Source organism: Melopsittacus undulatus, chromosome Z (assembly GCF_012275295.1).
Source record: "Melopsittacus undulatus isolate bMelUnd1 chromosome Z, bMelUnd1.mat.Z, whole genome shotgun sequence".
In the NCBI taxonomy this organism is placed as follows: Eukaryota; Metazoa; Chordata; class Aves; order Psittaciformes; family Psittaculidae; genus Melopsittacus; species Melopsittacus undulatus.
In genome coordinates, this window is record NC_047557.1 from 24,511,945 (window position 1) to 24,533,670 (window position 21,726).

A 21,726-nucleotide genomic window follows, 5' to 3' on the forward strand; every position below is an offset into this window, starting at 1 on the left:
TGTTTAATAGTCCTGATACTCTGGAAGACAGTCCCAACTTTGTGGAAGTTGGAGTAGAAGTGTGAGGAAATGAAGGACCACTGCAATTTTATGACCATCGGTATAGCACAAAGACATCTTAAGGACACTGAAAGCAAGTATCTACTTATAGTTTGTTGGCTGTTCCGTAAAAGTCCTCTCCGTTGCTGGAAACAGTATGGATAAAGTAATGAATTATCATTATATTCCTGCACATACAAAATATAAGTAAATGAGCACTGTTTCAAGGTTGTCCATGTCTGATTCTATTTGGTGTGCTGCTGAGGTTACCCCAATCCTAACAGTAATCCTCAACTTCTTCAGAAATACCAAAACTCAGAAAAAAAAAATTAAAAACACCCAACACAATTGAGCACAGGTCCTTCACACAGAGTATACATATTCTTAAATTATTAACACAAGCACCCATTCTTTCTTCCTATGGTAATGAAGGTAATGATGCACACAGAATCCATTTCCTGTGACTAATAAGGACTTCTTTGCATTAAAACGGTGATGAAATTTCAGTCAAATGACAGTTGCCAGGAAATATATAACAAAATACAAAAACTGATTTGGAAAACAAAGAATACCACTTTTTTTTGGTTTAGAGCAAAGACCAAAGAGCTATTGACTAGGAATGTTCTTCAAAACAAGCAGCAACTTTACCAACCTGCAAACACCGGTTACATACAACCTCATTATACCCATCAATCTATTAACATGTTCTTCTACAGCTTATTCAGACATGGATGAGAAATATCCAAATACTAAACTTTGCTAAAAATTTTGCAAATGAGCTCAAACACACCCTGAAATTCCTTTGACCTGTCAGATTAACACCATAAAACTGGTACCTCAAATTTCACTCAGGTGGAGTTATATGAAAGAAAGAAGAAACAAAAGAAGTGTGAAAAAATACAGGTTTGGGGAAAAAAAAACCCAACAAAAACACAGAGAAATCATTATATGCATTTGAAATAATTGTTATGGTATGTGCCAGCTGACAAAAAGGCTAATGGCATCCTGTCATACATCAGAAGTAGTGTGGCCAGAAGGATCACCCCACCGTACTTAGCACTGGTGAGGCCGCACCTCAAATCCTGTGCTCAGTTCTGGGCCCCTCACTCCAAAACAGACACAGATGTGCTGGAGTGCATCCAAAGAAGGGGCAATGAAGCTGCTGAAGGGTCTGGAGCACAAGTCTTACGAGGAACTGGGGTGGTTTAATCTGGAGAAAAGGAAGCTGAGAGGAGGCATTATCGTTCTCTATAGCTATCCTAAACAGTGTTGTAGCAAGGTGGGTATTGGGCTCTCTTCAGAAATAACAAGTGATAGGACAACAGGAAATGGCCTTAGGTAGCCTCAGGGAAGGTTTGGATTGGATATTAGGAAAAAATTCTTCACCAAAAAGGCTATGAAGCATTGGAGCAGGCTGCACAGGGAAGTGTTTGAGTGACCATCCCTGAAGATATTTAGATGTGTAGATGTGGCACCTGGGAACATGGTTTAGTGCTGGACTAGGCAGTGTTACATTAATAGACAGACTCAATGATCTTTAGAGTCTTTTCCTACCTAAATGTTTCTAAGGGGCACTACACTCTCTCACTTTTTGGAACTGATATGATTACCAGTCGTCAAGTCTTCATCAGTATAGTGTGGTATGAACAGAAGACTGATAGCTTTGACTGTGCTTCTACACAGAGCCTTGTAAGCCTGATGAATCCAGGCTGCTTTATTACCACTAGTCCTGACGGGGCACTGACACAGGAGACAGATGGTGCCAAACCAGCCGCACAGAGGACCTCTCCCACTTTATAAAGCAGCCAGATGGAAGCTTTCCTGTTCTGGATCAAAGTCAGCTGAAGCAGTTTTTTAGTTGGCTGCCATCCAAACTGAATTCATGGTACTGGATAACAATAACGCTGGGTCTAGCACAGAATCCACTGAATCAACAATGCCATAAGGCAAACCAAGATCTCCATAGACTCACAGGTACTCTAACTGTGTGAAAACATTCCAGTTTTCAAACAGGCAGTGTGAACAGACAATACACTATATTAGAAACATGAAAATTCAGCTGATACCTTTTAGTAAGATTGAGACACTGGTTAAGCTGGCCAAATGCCTACACCAACCTGGTACTTTAAAACCACAGTTTTCATGATGTTAGATTAAAACACATTAACAATTTTTGTGGCATGTTTTATGCCCCGCTTATGATTAAGTCTCAGCAAAGGCATTCAGGAATAGAGTTAATTTACTTCAACAGCTCGATATGAACTTTTTACTTTCACAAATTTTTAATTATATTATTTAAAGAAGTGGGTGGAGGAGGGTAGAGTAACATCCTGTATACGACTGACTAGTGCTATAACCATTGAATACAGCACGTATTTTAAGAATCATGTTTCACAGATGTTACATTGTTCACAACTAAATGAACCCATATATTTTAGGCAACTATTATGCAGATACATTCTAACCAGCAGGAAACAGTTCTTTTTTTTTAACAGCACATGTATTTGAACTATATAACAGGCTAATTTCTCTTATTTCTGTCTTCAGTATTTTAAAAAATTGTATTTTATCTATAAAGGTTTAGAAGTATTACAGAAGGCAGGGTAATTATGTGCAGGTTGATCTCTGTTGGGAGAACAGTCCAAAGCTTGATTTAATCACTGAAGAGTTAAGTTTTACATTTCCTTTGCTCTTACTCTCAAAACTTTCCCCACTACTATTATTTTATGAAAATATTGCAGTATGACACATACCTACTTTTAGATTAACAGGCTATAAAGATATTTTTCAGTGTCCTCCTAAGCTTCTTCATATTTTTGGATAGTAATTAAAGAATACCCCATTTTCTTATGAATTCAGATTATTGGAAACCTGGTAGTAATACATGACATTTCTAGGAAGAACTCTGAAGATTTTTATTTGAAGCAGCATATTTAATATCACAGGTAAAAGTACAGTAGTGCAGATAAAATAGCTTTTGTATACTGGATCCCTTCTACTGAGGCAGGATCTCAAGAGTAAAATACCAAACTCCCAGGCTGATCTATTTGCAATAGTCTGCAATGGGCTCCAGACAATGATTTCTAAAAGAACTAAAGCTTTAAATGCAAAATCTTAGCAGCTGAATTTAGACGCAATTTCCTGTATCAGAACATGCTTAAAATTGTTTCTATTCTCTCTCTTTTTAAGCTGTATTTAGCAAACAAAAAAAAATATTTTTAAAAGGTCCTGGTAATGAGCATGAGTCTCAACTATATGAAATCTGTACTGTGGGCAAACTGCTTTTCTCTGTCTTACATGCATGGTCCTGTATCTAAATGTCACCTGTTGAGGGTAAAAGATCAAGACTTGCTGGACATTCCAGCTTCCTGTTTGCATGACTGCATTGCCATCAACAATCCTTACTTACCTTTGCAGTATAAAAAGGCCTTCTGCATTATTGCAGCAAGTGAATGTCCCACTACTGGACCAAAGCCTGACTCTCCGATACAGATCTAAAATATATTTTAATTTTGAGGCAGAAATCATTTACGAGAATACAAAACATGGATACAGAGTTAGGACAGCATAACAAGTAAGATAATACTGTCCAGCACAAGAGGTGTGGGAACCAGCACTACATCTGTCAAACCTCTTTAGATCAAAAGAAGATAAAAATAAGTTAATTTCATATTAAACTTATTTGAAACCACACAGCAATCAACAAAATTGGTACAAATTGGTACACAAAGCAATCAACCATCTACTGAGTGGACAAAAATGTCTAATTTTTTTCAGATAGGCTTCCGAAGATAGGAAATTGGATGTGTATGCTGCTGCACTGCAAAGGTTATTGTCTGAACCATGTTCAAAGGTTGGAGTTATTCTAACAAACAAGCAGTAAACACACATGCACACACGCACACACAAAATAAAAAAATCAAAAAAAGATACTGGAAAGTGAAACATGGGGTGTTTGAAACATAAAAAAAATAAAAAAAATCCCCTCTGTGAGCCAGTGCACCTCAGTGCACATGGGCAAAGATGTATTGGCTGTAGGTGGGAAGGTTTTAATAGTGGGGAGATCTACAGGGCTGGGATCTCTAAAAAGATGCCAGAAGCTTCCCCTTTGTCTGACAGTCAATGCCAGCCAGCTCCAGGGCAGACCCACCCCTGGCCAACCCCATCAGCAACAGTGGTGGTGCCTCTGGAATAACATGTTTAAGAAGGAATAAAAACTGCTTCACGATAGCAGAGAGAGGAGTGGGAATATGTGAGAGTAACAACTCTACAGATACCTTCTTCACTCCTGCCAATGAAGAAGGAAGGGAGGAGATGCTGCATGCACAGAAGCAGAGATTCCTCTGCAATGCCTGGTGCAGACCATGGTGAAGCAGGCTGTGCCCCTGCAGCCCACGGAGGTCCATGCTGGAGCAGATATCTATCTGCAGCCCATGAAGGACACTGCACCAGAGCAGAGAGATGCCTGAAGGAGACTGTGACCCCCTGGGAAGCCTGCACCAGAACAAGCTCCTCAGAGAGCCTGTGGAAGAGGAGCCCATGCTGGAGCAAGGGAAGAGTGTGAGAAGGAAGGAACAGCAGAGACAACATGTGATAAACCAAATGCAACCTCCATTTCTTGTACCTCTGTGCCACTCAAGGGAGAGTCAGAGAAATAAGGAGTCAAGTTGTGCACAGGAAGGAGGGAAGGGTTAGGTGAAAGCATTCTTAAAATGTGTCTTGTTTCTCATTACCCTGCTCTGGTTTGACTGGCAATAAATTCATTTCCCAAAGTCCAAACTGTTTTGCCTGTGATGGTAATTCCCGAATGGTCTCTTCCTGTCCTTATCTCAATCCACAAGCCTTTCATCATATTTTCTCACTAGACCAGCTGAGAAAGGGGAGCAATAAAGTGGCTTTGGTGGGAACCTGGTGGCCAAAGTCAACCCACTACAAAAGAGCACACTGCAGATTGCCTGGCCCCTCTTTGCTCATATCAGTTATCTTCATTTAGACTTACATTACTTATGTTACGTTTTAACTCCTAGGACAGTAACAATTACCCTTCTCAAGTTCACTTACCTTGGCCACCAAAACACACCTCATTTCAACACACTGCCTGTAATACAAGTCCATAGGAATGGAAAAGAACTGAACCGGATCACAAAAACTGAAGTAGTACTTTAATGTAGCCAAGTGAGCCAAAACATTATTTCCATGTATGCATCATTACTGAACAATGCAACTTCTCCCCTCCCACCCAAAATTCTACATAGTCTCAGCAGAACTGTATGTATATACACACAAAACTTGCTGCAATATCACAAGGCTCAAGCTTAAAGCTGCCAACTCTGACAGTAATATATGGCACACCAGATCTCTTCTGAAAGCTCAAGAGGGAGATGTCAACAATTAAAATTCATGCAACTCCTTTTCTCTAAGCAAAATGCATGTGTAATATCATGGTAAAGTTGCTTTTAAGATGGTACTTGCCTGATCATTTTACCTTATGTGTGACGTGGCTGTGCCACTCCTGAGTTACACTATCATGCCAAATGAGTGTCTGTAAAAACAGGTATTTGTTTTAATTCAGTGTATTACTCAGTATAGCATAGTCACAAATAAGCTGCAGAAATGACAGCAAACAAGGGTGAATTGCACAGAGGAGCTCATTGCACAGGAGTGCTAGGCTATTTTGTCTTGGTAACACAGAAGTATTTTCATTGTAATGTAATTTGATGAATAAAATAAACCTGTTAATTGTATTCCAAAATAATTATGGGCATTCTACACCTCCTTCCCTTTGGAAAAAAATGGCAAAATAACTAAAAGATACAGTCACTAATGAATCACTGATCAGTTTGAACACGGTAACTGAACAAAAAGACTTCTAAGCAACACCTCACCCTGGAGGCTTGGCAAAGAGCTTACTTTACATTTGTCCTTATGAGTTCTAAGTATTTTTTTTTCTGCAGGAAATCTGATTTAAAAAGTACCCAAACCCAAAGCCAGAAGACTGAGAACATACATTACATAAGTGTTCATGCTATGCCATAAAACATGTTAAATTTTGGTCCACAGACTCTGTTCTGTGTTTCTGAACTATGTTATTAATCAGAAAAACATTCAAAAGCCTCTAAACTGACAACTGTGTCAACAACATTTACGTACAATGAATACATTTATTTAGCAGGTATTACAATGCTGCTCTTAAAACCCTTCTTTGTGTAAGGTTTGCAGTGTTGGGACACAGGCCAGATACACACTCTGCTGAGGAGAAAATGTTCTTTTATAAAAACAAAGGTGAACATTTGGTGGGAAGAAAAAATAATATAATCAATTTCACTCTGAGGTCAGCTCATGGGAATCATATCTCTGCTCTCATGAAACGCAGCTTGGAGTACTGCATGCAGTTCCGGTGTCCTCAAGAAAAGAAAGACATGGAGCTGTTGGAACTAGTCCAGAGGAGGGTCATGAGGATGATGAGAGGGCTGGAGTACCTCCTGTATGACGACAGGCAGAGAAGGCTGCATGGAGTCCTCACAGCAGCCTTCCAGTATCTGAGGGGGGCCTACAAGGATGCCAGAGAGGGGCTCTTAATCAGGGACTGTAGCCACAGGACAAGGGGCGATGGGTTTAAACTTAAGAAGGGGAAGTTCAGGTTAGATATAAGGAAGAAATTCTTTACTGTGAGGGTGGTGAGGTACTGGAACAGGCTGACCAGGGAAGTTGTGAATGCTCCATCCCTGGCAGTGTTCAAGGCCAGGTTGAACAGAGCCTTAGAACATGGTCCAGGATGAGGCACCCCTGCCCACCGCAGGGGCTTTGAAGCTAGATGATTTTTCATCTAGGGCCCTTTCCAGCCCAAACCATTCTATGACTCTATGATTCTCCATCAGCAACACTGAATTAGTACTTTTACCAATTTTACAATGCACTTAAGCATGGTAGCAGATACTCTCAAATGTCTGATAAACCTAACTAACCTTAGACTTAAAAATCTAATTCAAATAAGATAAAGCATTGTGACAATACCAAATTCAAAGCACTGGAAGGATGAATTTACTTTTTAAAGCTTAGCTGAACTAACGGCTTGCTCCTATTGAAAGAGGACCCAATCTCCCTTCTCTTCTTCCTTCTTATTTTGCAACTCCACCCTCGTTCCTTGCTCCTTCTGCTCCCAAGTGCCCTCTTCTACCACTGCATTGGACTTGGTATTTCTCATACCCTTTAACAATATAACTGAGCATCTGGCAGAAAGCTGTTTCCTTGGTTTCTCTTGGTAATTTACTGAGGTTTACTGAGTTCAGTCAGCACGCCACAAGGACAGAGAAGCACAACCAGAAGGAATGCAAAGCTGAATGGTGGAGAACAGAAAGAGACAGGATCTCCCCCTTTCAGCCCTAGCAAGCTGATGATCCAGTTCTTCAGCTCCCTTCAACAATGCAGATGATGAAACCACCTTTAAACCCTGGACAGCTGCTGACAGGGTAAATCAAATGGCCCTATGAGTGATTTCTCAAGGCTGGCATAGTTCAACACAGATTCAGCCTCTACAGCACATTACACAATAGTGAAATCATGGAGAGGCAGGTCTAAGAAGGAAACAGCATTTCGCATGACTAAATGTAATTTTTAAAAGTTCTCAGCTAAAATAGTGGGGGTTTTATTTAAAAGTTGAATATAACAGTCAACAAAGCCCATTAGAAAGATGCATTTACAGTCCAGTATTCATACAATGGTTCAGGTTGGAAAGGACCTTAAGATCATCTAGTTCAAACACTCCTGCCACAGGTGGGGAACCAAAAGTTAAATAAATTCCTGAAATCCTGGATCGCTATTTTTTGTCTTACTTTAACAGCAAGTATCATGTAAACTACAAGTTGTTGTACTATTATTCGAGTTATTTAACATTTCAGACAAAAGCCATTTATATTAGTATCAGGTGCACAGACTTTTATCCTGTGGTGTTGATTTTGTTCTTTATTTTCCATTAAGAAATGAAAGAGAAAGGATGCATAGTTTAAATGTTATGGAGAAATAAAATCCATGCCTGAAAAAGCAGCATGATAAAACACAGCTGGAAAAATACATATCAATTACCTATTAATTGAACTCTTCCAGAATGGCTCCAATATTGCAAGTAGTTTAGGTTTTCTTGAACTCCTCCCGTATACAGATTTTTTTCTGAATTATACTACTATGAAGTGACAAAATCACACAATTTGAAATTCTGACATCTGATGATTATAAACATCATACTACTGAAGGATGAAGAACTTGGGCTCTGAAGCCCAGTAATATCTGTAGAAAAACTATAAACTGTCAGAAACTTCTAACTGATCTACAGATTTTCTTCCTCAAAAGTTTCACAACTGAATACATTCAGAGTTTGTTTGTTTTTTGGTCCATCCCCTCCACCTCCTCCCAGTTGCCTTAAAACACATATAAAGCCCACAGCATTATTTAAAGTTTAGTTTTGGTTTGTTTTTTAAAAAAAAAAAAGAAAAAAGCTCTAATCAAAATAAATTATATTTTAATCATAGGGTTCAGCTAGAAAACCCAGAACGGTTCCTTCTAATATAATAATCTATGATTCTAACTTCCTGAAAAATCTTTTGCAATACTCTCTCCCTAAAGTAATTAAAGTCATGATGCAATGCTGTTACATGTAAAGTTGTGCTACCACTAATTTTAGATGACCCACATAAATTGTTTGCAAGTCATCACAAACAAATGCTAATCGAGTAATTGATTATTTAAAAAAAAACTTTTTCAAAAGAAAAAAAAAACTATCCAATTCCCTCACACCCATATCACAGCTAGAAGGTCATATAAACATTCGTCTAAAATACGTTTTGCAAAGTATTATAACAATAGATAATGAAAATTCAGTTTATGTATTTATGAAATTAGAGGTACTCAACTTACCTTCAGAAAAAAAAAAAAAAGAAAAAGTTGCTGAATGACTGTAATTGATCTATAACTTCTTGACACCCCCCCCCCAAAAAAAAAAGAGTCCACTAAGAGTTCAAATTTGCCTGAATGGGTAATGACTGTCTGCCCCATATGTATCAACAATTAAAAAAAAATCCATACATTTGGTAACTCCTACTATATAAATACAACCAAAAGAAAAGGACAGAAAGGAAACCCAAAGATCAGGTCTTACCAGTAAAAGGATTTTCACTGAAAACAACCTCTGCTGAAATGTTTGCAACTGGTAAACGGAGATACTCCACCAGCATTCTATTTGGGCCAACTCTGAATGGCTCCAGATGATCACTTTCAGTAACTACCTTGCCAGGGAAGCTGTCTTTACATCAAAGCACCTTTCTGCCTACAACTAGAAGATTTGTCCAAAAGGAAAATCCAAACTGCATAAATGAGCCTCTAATAAAAAGTTACTAATAACAACAAATATAGTTGACAAGCAAAAGCCAATAAATAAGGAGACAGTTCAAGTTAAAATCTACTACTGGGTGTTAAAATTCTTCATGACATTTTCAGTCAAACTAATAACGGTTTGATTTAAATTTCAGGCCTGAATTCTCAAGAAAATTGCAATTGGGCAAGTTTCAACAACAAACTAATTAAAACAAAACCACATTTCCCTTATTAATTTATATAGTTTATGACAGGAAGACACTATGAGATCATCCAATCTCCTGCCCAACAATTTTGGACTATTTTCTTTGGTTTTACAATCCTGTTTCAAGTTATGTGAGGGCTTCACGAATTATTCTTAAAGACTAACCCACATTCTAGCAAATGTCACCACCAGATTTATGATGAGATCATACTATTACTTCCTGCAAGGCCATAACAATTATGTCTTCATCATTCTTAAAACATTCTTACATGTTTGCTATTAAGCAGCACGCGTCTTAGAGCTTACATTGATTTTCAGTGAACTATCCCAGATCTTTGCTCTGAATGGTTACAGCGATGTTAGTACAATGCAAGACGTATGAACATACATGTGCAAGATACACATATATGCAAGATATATGTATTTCTGGCCAATCCTGCACATTCCAGTTGCCCAAAATTGGAAAATACATTCTATGTGCAGCTTCCTCTACAGAGTTCAATACATATTTATTTGTTCCTCTTGCTTTTGTAGATACTAAAACAAACAAGCAAAAACCCAAAACAAAAACAAACAAACAAACACCCTCCCCCCCCAAAAAAATATGAACACATCAAATGCTACTAGTTGATTCTTCTCTGGAGAAAGTAAAGGAGGAAGTGGATTGAGCCTATTTACAAAATATTCTCAACCTAAAGCAACAGGCTCAACATCCCACAATCCCACTTTATTTTACTGCCTATTTAGTAAATAACAGTCCTGAGCAACAGCTCAGATACAGATATGCAATGTCACTAAGTCAACATGTATCTCTAAAAAATATCATCATTCTTCTTCCCTCTCCTCCTATCCTAGCTTCCTTCTGTCTACCATATTCTCTATGGCTTTATTTTAATCTCTTGAAAGGATATAAAAGTTTTGCAGATGGAACTTTAGTTGGACTGAGTCCTCATCTCAACCAAACCAAAGTTCTCTTCAGGAACAGCAATACTTGGGTGGATTGCAATGGTATGCGTTTACTAATTGAAAAATAAATAAGTAAATAAAGAAATAAATAAAATGTTACAATTACCTCTTAAAAGAGGGGGGGGAAAAAAGTAAGAGCAGCCATTTCTGCAAGCCTCTGCTTTCCAGTGCCTTCTGTAACTGTGGTATCAATATTTACATAAAAAGAATATAAAATTCACTGACCATCTGTAAGCAGTGTTTTGTCATATTATAGGAAGAAATGAAAAAAGATTAAATTATTAGAATCAATCTGTTTTTAAATTCTAAACTTGTCTGAGTGATACTATCTCAGAAAAAAATGGAGACAGAAAAGAGATGTTACTGGATTAATAAAGCAGTTTTAAAAGGTGCTGACTTGAAGGTAGGACATTCAATTGAAGAGAAAGAAAATCATGCTGAAAAATTTGAGAAAGAAATATTCAAACAAAGGTAAACACAAAGGAAATCCTCCCAAAAAAGAGAAACACCAAGAAATTAAGTGAGCTGTGAATATCAAGAGGCGCAGTGGGTTACACAATATTTATTACTTTATTACCTTGCCTTGAACACTTCCAGGGATGAAGCAGTCACAACATCCTTGGGCAGCCTGTTACAGTGCCTCACCACCCTCACAGTAAGAACCTCCTCCTTATACCTAACCTGAATTTCCCGTTACTGAAGATACTTAAGACTACTATGAGTACGCCAGATCTTCCAGTAGTATGACATGTCATCATGAAGTGTTTTCACTTGTAACATGGATTTACCTACAAAAAACACAATTCAGACACACTGAAACTCTGAAAACAAAATATCCATGTGACTTAGACTTTTATTTGCCAGAAAGGAGATGGGGAAACTACTCCACATTTACTTATTACTGAGTTTGATGCTTCCAGAATGAGTCAGGTGTGAACTTCCAGTGCACAAAATGATGAGCCTTTAAAATATTTGTTAACTTAGGACTAGTTCATAACAACCCAAAATAACTGTTAGTAACTCCAGCTGCAAATTAGATAAATAAAAAGATGATGGCTGACAACAATAAACACTGAGAAAATACCCTATCTAGGGCAGCAACAGAAGTACTAGCCAGTGCTAGTATCATGTAGGCATCTCCCAAGAACCTACTTGCCTGTGCTACAGAGCATGCCCTACCGGTGCTGACTTATTTTGGTTAGTAGCAATTTACAGCACTGGTGCCCTACTTAAACAGCCTATTTACAAAGCATTTAGAAGCGAATCAAAACCATTTTACTGAAAACAAGTATCACACCTACAAATAATGAGTATGTAAAAAGCAGTATTCAAACTAAACAGCTTAAATGCAGCATTACTTAACTCTACTCCATTCATACCAATAGGACAAAAAGACTCAAATAATGTCTTATTTTATTCATATTTAACTCTGGGAGCACATAGGATTAAGTGTTCTCTACCAAGGTACCTCATATATCTTCTAAATTGCACTTTTCTTTGCTACTTGAATAGAAAGGTGTTATACTGGTTTTTATGGAAATGCTACTGCTGCCAATTTTTTGTTACTGGAACACTGAGTATTTTTTGTGGTGTCTTGTATTATTTACTTTGCAATTACTTTCGAGTTTGATGTTGAATATCCCTTTAAATCACATTGTGCCTAGCACTAAATCACAGAACAGCAACAGGTCATCTTACCTTTGGAAAATTTGAATTTCTGTTACAGTGCCTCACTACATACCACATACGCATTTATTTTAGAACTGAATGCACATGACCAAAAGCAATCCTCCTAGTTACTGAGATGATCCTGAATATTTGTCTTTCACTAAAATATTAGGACAGATTCAACAAAACAAAATAACCTTGGATATTATTTAACTTCTTTGATGTAAACAGAAATATGTGACAACACCCCTGGAAAGCAACAAATATAAAGCTCTGTGATATAACTGAACCAACTCCTTGACAATTTATGTGATTTGAAACACAAATCAAAACAACAACTAGAAAAAACAAACCAACACAAAAAAACAACCCTTGCATACTAACGCTGTGCAGAAGAGTAGTTAAAAAATAATTTGCATCCATGGCGATTTAAATATGTGACCATACAGCTTTCTGTAAAAAAAAAAAAAAAAAACCTTACATTTTCTTCTAAGTTGTTACTGTAATAAAATAGATAAAATACTTTTATTTTTCCGTAGCATTTCTAGCTCTTCAAATCAAAAGAAAATTAAGCCAACCAACACCAGACAAAAGTTTTCCGGGCTGTTTTCATACTTAAGTAAAATATTCCACTATATAGACGAGAGATTGAAAACAATAGTAGGTCCTCATTCTCAAGGAGGGCTAAATTAGCCTCAGAAAATACAACACTCTCAGAATTTCTTCAGAATTTAATCATGCACTAAAAAATGTTTCTGAACTTTTGTATTGCTTTCAAAAGCAATTTGAAAGAACACACACAAAACAGAGATGCAAAATGGTCTTTTAACAGACTGCCTGCAGCCACTAGAATTCATAGATTTTTACAGAGCAAGAAGAAAACAAAAGCAAGTCTGCCTACTTCTGCAACTGGCATTCAAGATCCTATACACTATAACACATCAAGTTTCAGACTGTCATGGCAATTAAGAGCTATATGAAACAGGGAGATTCCCAGGTGCCATTAATTCAAAGATGCTGAAGTAAGCATATAATGTAAATATAGCCTTCCCAAACTCACAACTTGCTATGCAAGAGCAAATAAAAGGATAAGCATACAACAGAATATGTTTGTTCACATGACTAAGCCACCAAACCCTCTTAATCATAGTTTATGTTAACACTGCTTTTTATTCAGGAAAACTATGACTAGGTTCAATCTTTTGCCAACACACCACTTAAACAGATAAACCACCATCTTTGATATTACTACACTTTGAAAAAATTTACAATGTACACTCACAGCCTTGAAAAACTCCTCCCATTTCCTAGGAGGAACACAGACCAGAAACTGACAGAAGCAAGAGTACAGAGGTAAACTTTTTCTGCCTTCTAGATGCAAACCTTAAGATTTTAGAAATATTAGTCAATAAGCTGGAATCCCAAATCAGGATTCACTGCCATCCTCTCTGCTGCCTCATCTTTATCTGGTCATTAGCTGATTCTGTATCATGCCTCCACTTGAGAACTTAGACCCCTAGCTAAGCACCCAAGGATTTTTTAGACAGGCATAAAATTAATAAACAAAGGTTACAAGTGTTCACTGGTTTTCAAAAATGAGGTAGAATAATATCTGCTACTTTACATATAAGTTTTTATTTTAACATGAATTGAATTCCTAAACTATTCCAGAATTGATATTTTCATTTGAAAAAATAAAAGATAAGGTATTTCAAAACTGCAAATTATGCAGAAGAAATTAATTTGAGGTCACACAGTTCCTCCACAACTTCTTCTCCTCATCTTGGATCTGTTTCTACTTGCAACATTCTTTTGGCTTATTAAAGGTCTATAATTGAGACAGGATAAAAATTACTGTTGCAAAAAGCAACAATTATTAACTGCTGTGAAAACAAACTGGCTTGCATTGAACTTACAGAAAGCAACAGATAGCCAAGTAGGGGTTACTGAAACAAACACGAGGTTTTGTTGCTCACTTTGCTTCTCCACCCCAAAGAATATAATCAACAGAAACTTCAAGCATTTCTCAAGTAATATTCTAACTGCAGAGAGGAATTTATTCTGAACAAAAAAAAAAAAAGACAAAATATGAAGTAAGTATAAACCAGAGATATATTTTAAAACATTATGCCAAGGTCTTGGGAATCCTAAGCTTGGGGGTTTTGTACAATTTTAGATTACTAAAATCCCTCCTTGTTCATTATGCTCCTAGATACCGTTTCAGTTAGCAGTACTACTCAATTACTTCCCTTTTCCCCAAAACTTCTTGCAAGAGGTAAAATCATCTAAAACTGCAGGAAACCAACATTCCTGCAATCATCTAGCCAGGAGAATCAGCTAACAGGCAGCCTTCAAACACAGATGGAAAAGAAAATTAAAGACTGAAAAAAATTCTTTACTGTTAGGGTGGTGAGGCACTGGAACAGGTTGTCCAGAGAAATCGTAAATGCTCCATCCCTAACAGTGCTCGAGGTCAGACTGTACAGGTCTTTGAGCAACCTGGTCTAGTGGAAGGTGTCTGTTCATGGCAGGGGGCTTGGAATTAGATGGTCTTAAGGTCCTTTCCAAACCTAACCATTCTATGATTCTATTTAACATGGATTTAGTAGCGTTTTTTTAAAGTATGATAAACCTTTACCTCAAATACCAAGTGGTACCCGTCATCTATTGCTTGCGTTGCTTAGAATTGCAGTGACAAAGAGTATCAGTATTTGCTTAAAAGGAAGACATTTCCTGTGGACCAAATAAACTAGTAACAGGTAAGGCAACAAGAAACCTGAGAGCCAAGAGGGAAAAAAAAAAAAAAAAAACAACAGGTCATTCTATTGCTTTCTTAAACATGAACTATCTTTAATTAAAGACAGATCAATTTACACAACTGACAGTGACAGAAGTATAGCTGTACTGACTTTAGGTCCACGACTGAATTGGTTACCATGGGAAAGCAAGGTTGCACAGTAGTCATATACACACATAAAATGCTCTGCCATTTTGTCTGCACAAAGCTCTTAACATAAACAGAGAATAAGATGCTGTAATTTAGAGATCTTGACAGATAAAGCTTGCATTGCGTATTAGTAGCTAGCTGTTTTTTTTTGCTGCTAATGCTGGTGCTAACAGAAACAGAAGCTGAGACTGTCCAAGAAACAAACAGTTCTTTTCAGTAATACGAAATTACTGTTTCACAAAAAAATACATGCTTTGAGTTAGGCACCCAGTTCCCAAACTCCACATATTTAACAGGAGCTTCTCCTATACTGCTCAGTTCCTTGTAAGAACTGTTGAGCTGGAGGCTAAGTCAATCTAAGCACATACTCCCAAGCAGTCACACAGCCAAACAAAAACAGTGAAAGACAGTAAGATTTCACATTCTCTGGACTAAGTCAACTACTGCAAAAGGCTATTAGACTAATTCACAGTTGTACACAGAATTTAACGAGGATTACTTCAGTCCTTTAAATAACCACGAACAAAAGACAAATCACAATTACATACCCTAACAGAACAGTTTGGAAATTAACTTTTACCTTACAATGCTACACTTGGATGCTCTTATGATTTCATCACTGATAAAATAATTTTCTCCTATTCCGTAACCCCTGTCACTAAGAAAAAAGCTCTGCCTGAATCCTACAAAGACTCAAAACTACGCCATCAAAACAGACAGCAGAGATATTCTCATACTCTATCAAGGAAAAAAAAGTTCACCATCACGTATTTTTGAACACGCAACATTAGCAGGATATATGCAGGCAGCTGAAGCAGCGAAACAAATATTTGATGTATATATCGATACAACAGAATTTGGATGGTGTTCGCAGCAATAAACTTCCATAACCTGATTCATATACACAGTCACACCTAGACAGATCCTGGTACATTCTGGACCAACACCATTGAAACATAAAAACCACTGTAAAATTCTCCTTTTCCACTGGGGAAATCTGCGTTCTCGTATACTTCAGTCCACCAAAAGGTAAAAAATTCACACACCTCGATACTAGAAGTTATCTGAATCTCCTTAACTGCTGTCAGCCAAACAGTATACAACGCGAGAGATGGCGTGGCCTGAAGCATGCAAGTCTTGCCAGACACTAGCAACAGCAACACAGTAAATACTCGACAGGAACAGATTGTTTTTTAAACTCCCAACTTCAAGAACTTGCCAGCTGAACAAAAGTTGCAGTTACTCTGATTCCACTAGAAAACACCATCTCCCTTGAAATAAGCAGATTCAGCACCCAGACCCTGTAGAAACCTAGAATAATTTGGCCTCAAGTACCTAAACTGCACTGTCAAAATAAACACATGTTGCTGCTCCCATTAAACACAAAACTTCAGACTCCAATACATTCTGGTGCAAAGCAATGCAAGAACAAAAATCTGGGAGCAACACCTTGCCAAATCAATCACATACTAGTTCACAAACATTGATATTTGACTGTTCAGAATAAAGTACTGATCCACACTTGGATTATTAGGGAAATCTGCACATTCTTATATCCTGGTCCTAGTGAACTTTGAAAGGTTAAGCCTTATTTTCAAAGTTGAATTGTTGGGGTTTTGTTTTTGTTTTTTTAACCACACATTTTTCCTGTATGGTTTTGGGGGTTCTGGGTTTTTTTGTGCAATAGTTCGACCAGTTTGAACACCAGGAGCAGCTGGAGAGAGCAGCTAAAGATGTCACGGAAAAAGTAACACTACAGTGGAGGTATCTGGACCATGCTGAAGTCTCACCTCCTGGATTCGCCTGCGAGCCCGCTGTAGCACCTCCTCGTACCCCTTCTGTCGCAGCTCACTCAGACTCTCATAATACTCTTCGGGATCGTCAGTCTCGGTGAAGAGCACCTGCGAGAGGATCTTCCAACCGCAGGTATCCAAACTGTGGACCAAGTAAACTTGCAGTTTGTAACAGAGAGCGTCCATATCCTGCTCGGATAGCTCCGGGGTTCCGAACAGCACCGTCCACATGCCCGAGGGCTCCTCGGGGAAGGCAGGCAGGTAGGGCTCCAGCTCCGAGTTCACCGAGCACAGCTGCTGGTGTACAGCCCTTAAGTCTTGAAAGGAGAAGAGGCCGGCCCAGCTGCACTCCTCCCCGGTGGTCTCCGCGTCGGGACCGCCCGGCTCTGCTGCCTGGAGCGGCGAGGGCGGCAACGACAGCGCTGTAACCGCCTCCTCCTTCCCCAGCTCTAGCACTTCTATCTCTTCGGCAGTACCTGCCGCCTCCGGGCCCCGCTGCGGCCTCCGGGCCAGGCTGCTTTTGGTGCGCAGCGGGCTCCTAGGCAGCGCCTCGGCCGCCGCCCCTCGCAGCCCCTGCTCGGCGCGGAGATGAGAGGAGCCCCGCGACAGGCCGCTGTCCCTGCGCACCGCGGGGCTGCCGGCCTTCGAGGAGGCTCTGGGCTCGGGGCCTGCGGGGCCGCCGCGCCGGAGCTCTCGGGAGCCGCTACGCTGGCGCTGCGCCGTGCGGTTGTGGCAGGTGATGGCGAACTTGCCCTCGATCTCGTTCCAGGCCACGATGAAGACGAACTTGTGCTTCTCCCGCTCCTGGAAGGCGTGAGGCCTCACAGCCACCCAGTCGGCCTCCAGCGTTTCCTCCAGGGCAAAGGCAGACATGGCGCTGCACGGTTTCCCGCACGCGCCCCCCACCCTCCCCGCGACCGTCCCGTCAGCCGTCCCGCAGCCCCGCTCGCCACCTCACCGCCCACCATCAGCCATCTTTGCGGCGGGGAAACGGGAAAAGCGCCGAGGCGGGGGATGCGCTGGATCCCCGCCGGCGCGGCGAGGGAGGCAGGGCACAGAGGAATCGCCTTCTGTCAGCAATGAGCCCGCCGCAGAAGAGTGCCACGGCCGACCCTACTCCTCAGCCTGCAGCCACGACGGACAATGCCCGATGCCCCCGCGCAGGTACTTCGCACGCGTCACGTGGGGCGGGATCTGTTTACAAGCAGCTGTGGCGCTGCGGCAACTCAGGGCCGGCCCCGCCCCTCGGCCTCCCGAGGCCCCGCCCCACCACGGCGCCCTCCCCATTGGCTGCCGGCCCCCTGCTGCCTCCGGCGGAGAGAGATGGGCGTGGCCTGGCTCGCTGCCCCGCCTCTTCTCTGCCGTTTTCCCGCCCTCCCTCCTTGCCCTGCCAGTGTGGGCGAGGGAACGTGAGGCCACGCCCCTTCTCTCGGCTGTGCGGCGCTGCCGCTGGGCGTCCCGCGCTGCATGCTGGGACGGGCACGTGCCAGGCCGCGGCCGGTGGGGGGGTAGGTGGGGTTGGGCTGTGCGCCGGAGGGAAGCGGCCTGTCGGGCCCAAGGGTGCTGTAGCGGTCTTGCCTGCATGGCGGCTCCCGGGTGCTGCTGCCGGTTAGCTGCTGAGGCAGCGCTGGTTCTGCTTGGCCCGGCTCTGGCATTGCGGTTGATTCCCGGTCAGACCCGTTGGGTACATTGGCTTCTGCGTTCCTCAACTGGAGCGCCCCTGGCCACTCCAGTAGCCTGCGGCTAGTGCTGCCTGCCAGGGCCTCTGGCCTCGAGCTAGCAGGTGCTTAGGTATGGAAGTACATCCAGGCAAGAAATCCTCTCACAGGGAAATGGTATGTGCAGAGAGTTCTTCCTGATTTTCATAGTCATGGAATCACAGAATGGTTTGCAAGAGACCTTACAGATACGTGGTTCCAACCTGTACTGGCACAGGCAGGAAGAGCTTCCACTAGACCCATCCAGACTGGCCTTGAACCCCAGCAGGGATGCAGCAGCTACAGCTTCTCTGGACAACCTGTACCAGTTGCTTACTGCCCTCACAGGGAAGAACTTCCTAACCAATGTGTCTTATTTCAGCTTAAAGCCATTACTCCTTGTGCTGTCACTACTGTCCCTTTCCAGCTTTCCTGTAAGCCCCCTTTAGATACTGGAGGGTTGCTCCAAGGTCTGCCCTCAGCTTTTTCCAGGCTGAAAAAAACCCAGCTCTACCAGTGTGTCATAATATTTTTTCACAGAAAGTAGTTTGATGCATAGTTGGAGGCACGGATGTGGTGCTTCAGTAGGTTGTGTTAGTCATATGGCTTGATTCTGACTAGAAATTAAACCAAAATACTCCAAAGGTCATTACCAAGAGCACCCATTGACTTGAAATGCAGCAGAAGTTTTCACTTGTGGCTAGGCTGTAAGAGAGTGCAGTATCTGTGAAAAGTCTAGAAGATGAGGCCGTGCTCTGAAATGGCTGTCTTGGGCAGCTGTGTATATCTGATGTGAGCTGCACTGAAAGATGGCATTTTGTGTTGGCGAGTCGTATTTGAGAACCAGTAGTGCCTTAAGTGCTCTCTGAGGTTTCCAAGGATACTGCAGATCACGTAGGTTACAGTAACCCAGGACAGACAACTCCCATAAGCATGTCTGAAAGGAATGATTAATCAGCTGTGATTCCAAGGCCAAGGTCCAGTTTCCTGGCGCCCTTTGGATATTGCATTTCTCATGTGTATAAATCAGACAAACAAACAAAACCTTACTCTTACTAATCCCAGAATACATATGTCAAAAATAAGGTCAGTAGACTGTGCCTTGGCCCATCTGTGTGTGATGTTGCTGTCCTGCTCCAAAGGAAGCTTTAGGAAAATGAAACATTTCATTTGCATTTGCTAGAGAAGGAAGAGTGAGTCACAACTTTTTTCTGAAGCTTCTGTATTGACTAGCATCCTGTTCTTGGAGGCTGAAGTATTTGAGGAAGATCTCTGGCAGTCCAAACATTCTCTGGTCATTAACAAAGCAGCCTCAGAAATGTGGGAGAATCAAGGTTACGTCTAGAATACTCACAGTTGTTAATAGAAAGGAGGAAATTACGGCTCAGTGGCCAAAGGAAGTACCATATCTGTGTTCTAAAGCTAAGGGTGATGTGTCATGTACATCTTGGAGAGCAACTTTCTTTTCTATTATTGCATGTTTAGGCATCAGATCAAAGCTGATTAAATGATCTGGAAGATTTGGTTATACCCTGTGTGGGAAGTGGCCAAGCAAGTAGAAAATACACTGGTGGAGGATATACAGTCTCTTTCTGTTAAGTATTCAGAAACATTTTCAGAAGAATGTAAGCAGCAAGCAATCCAATTTTGTCTTTAGTAATGCATGAAAGAAAAATTAAAACAATGAAAGTACAGCAGTAGATAGGTATCTTACTATATCCCCAGGCTTAGGAGAGTTATACATGGATTCATGTTCATTTTCTCATCAACCAAAGAGTCAGTATTTCTCCTCAGCCAAAGAGTTAGTCTTTTCAGATATGCTACTGTAGAGCCTGAGGTTTTTGAAAGCAGTATTAGCCTGGCTGTTCTCAACATAGCACAGAGGCAAGCTGGTGTGATTTAAAGCAGGTATTAGGTAAATGTAACATATGTGAGCTGGCTGAAAACTAGTATGAAAATCACTCAGCTGCAATCAAGTTTCTGACAGGCCTCTTTTCATGCAGCAAAAAAGCTGTACTGTAAGCTTTCAATTGCTGTTATATTCCACAAAAATTGTACCCTTACAGGAAAACCTGAAGGAAATAGCAGTTTTTCAAAATCACAGGGCACTGACTAGCCTTCATAATAATTTCTGGTTTTGGGGGAATACATGTATAACTTGCCATTTGTGAACATAAAAAGGGCAGGCTTTTCAGATGTTGGTGAATTATTCCTAAAGTGGTTAAAGGAAACACAGCTCTAATTTCTACCAAATAAAAAGAACAACAAAAAGAGCTTAAAGGCCTAAATTGTCTTTTGAGCAGGGCTTGTGGTGTGGTGTATGCTTTATCACCAAGCAGAAGCGGGTTAGGTAGCACCCAGTCAAGCTGACCAGTGGTTGATTCCTACTCTTCAAGAAGATTACACGTTTGCAGCAAGTGAAAGATCTGGGGAGTGTGAAGAAAACACAAGCTGTCTGGAGAGAAGGGAGCTGCTGCCATGCTGCTGCTGAGAACATGGCTCTTCAAATCATGAGGATCCCATCGCTATCATGGAAACTGCACACGTTAGAGGCCTAGTTAACCTTACCAACAGGTTGTTGGAAGTAGCAGTTACTCAGCTGACAAACTGAATAATTACAAAGCCAAAGCTTTTCAGGAGCCACAAGTGTTCTGTCACTAGTGACCTGAAATGTAAGGTTAGGAATTTAGTTGATGTCCTATTTTTTATTTAAAAATCTGATCAAGTGCCAGAACTTTTAAGGCAGGGTCATTGAGTCATTGCTATCCCTGGACAGTCTCCAAGTAGTGATATTTAATAAGATCTTGAATTAGTGAAGAGTGGAGAGTAGGTTTGCAAACTGCAGGAGTTACTCTGTGCTTTTTCTGCCTTGCAGTATCATTCCCCTGGGCCTGTTTCTGATGGTTCTCAGACATGATCTCAGTTTAGGCCAGTGTTGAGAGATCAAGGAAACTACAGAATCCAAATTCAGCACAAAAAGTGGCCTGCCTAGGCAGATCCATGCATAAGAGATGCATAACCGGGCTGGTGAATCCCTATGAGCTG

The 21,726-nt window shown here is 40.7% G+C and overlaps 1 protein-coding gene across 2 annotated transcripts in view; it reads right to left on the minus strand.

Moving 5' to 3' along the window:
* The window catches only part of JMY (junction mediating and regulatory protein, p53 cofactor), a 69,681-nt gene extending 51,521 nt beyond the window's left edge, over positions 1-18,160 (minus strand). For both annotated transcript variants that reach the window (XR_004550547.1, XM_034072790.1), the window contains exon 1: positions 16,982-18,160. Coding sequence is in view for 1 of the 2 variants with exons in the window: in XM_034072790.1 (XP_033928681.1) it covers positions 16,982-17,857 (876 nt within the window). In the remaining variant the exon portion in view is untranslated. The remainder of the gene's footprint in view (positions 1-16,981) is intronic.
* Between the last annotated feature and the right edge of the window lie 3,566 nt (positions 18,161-21,726).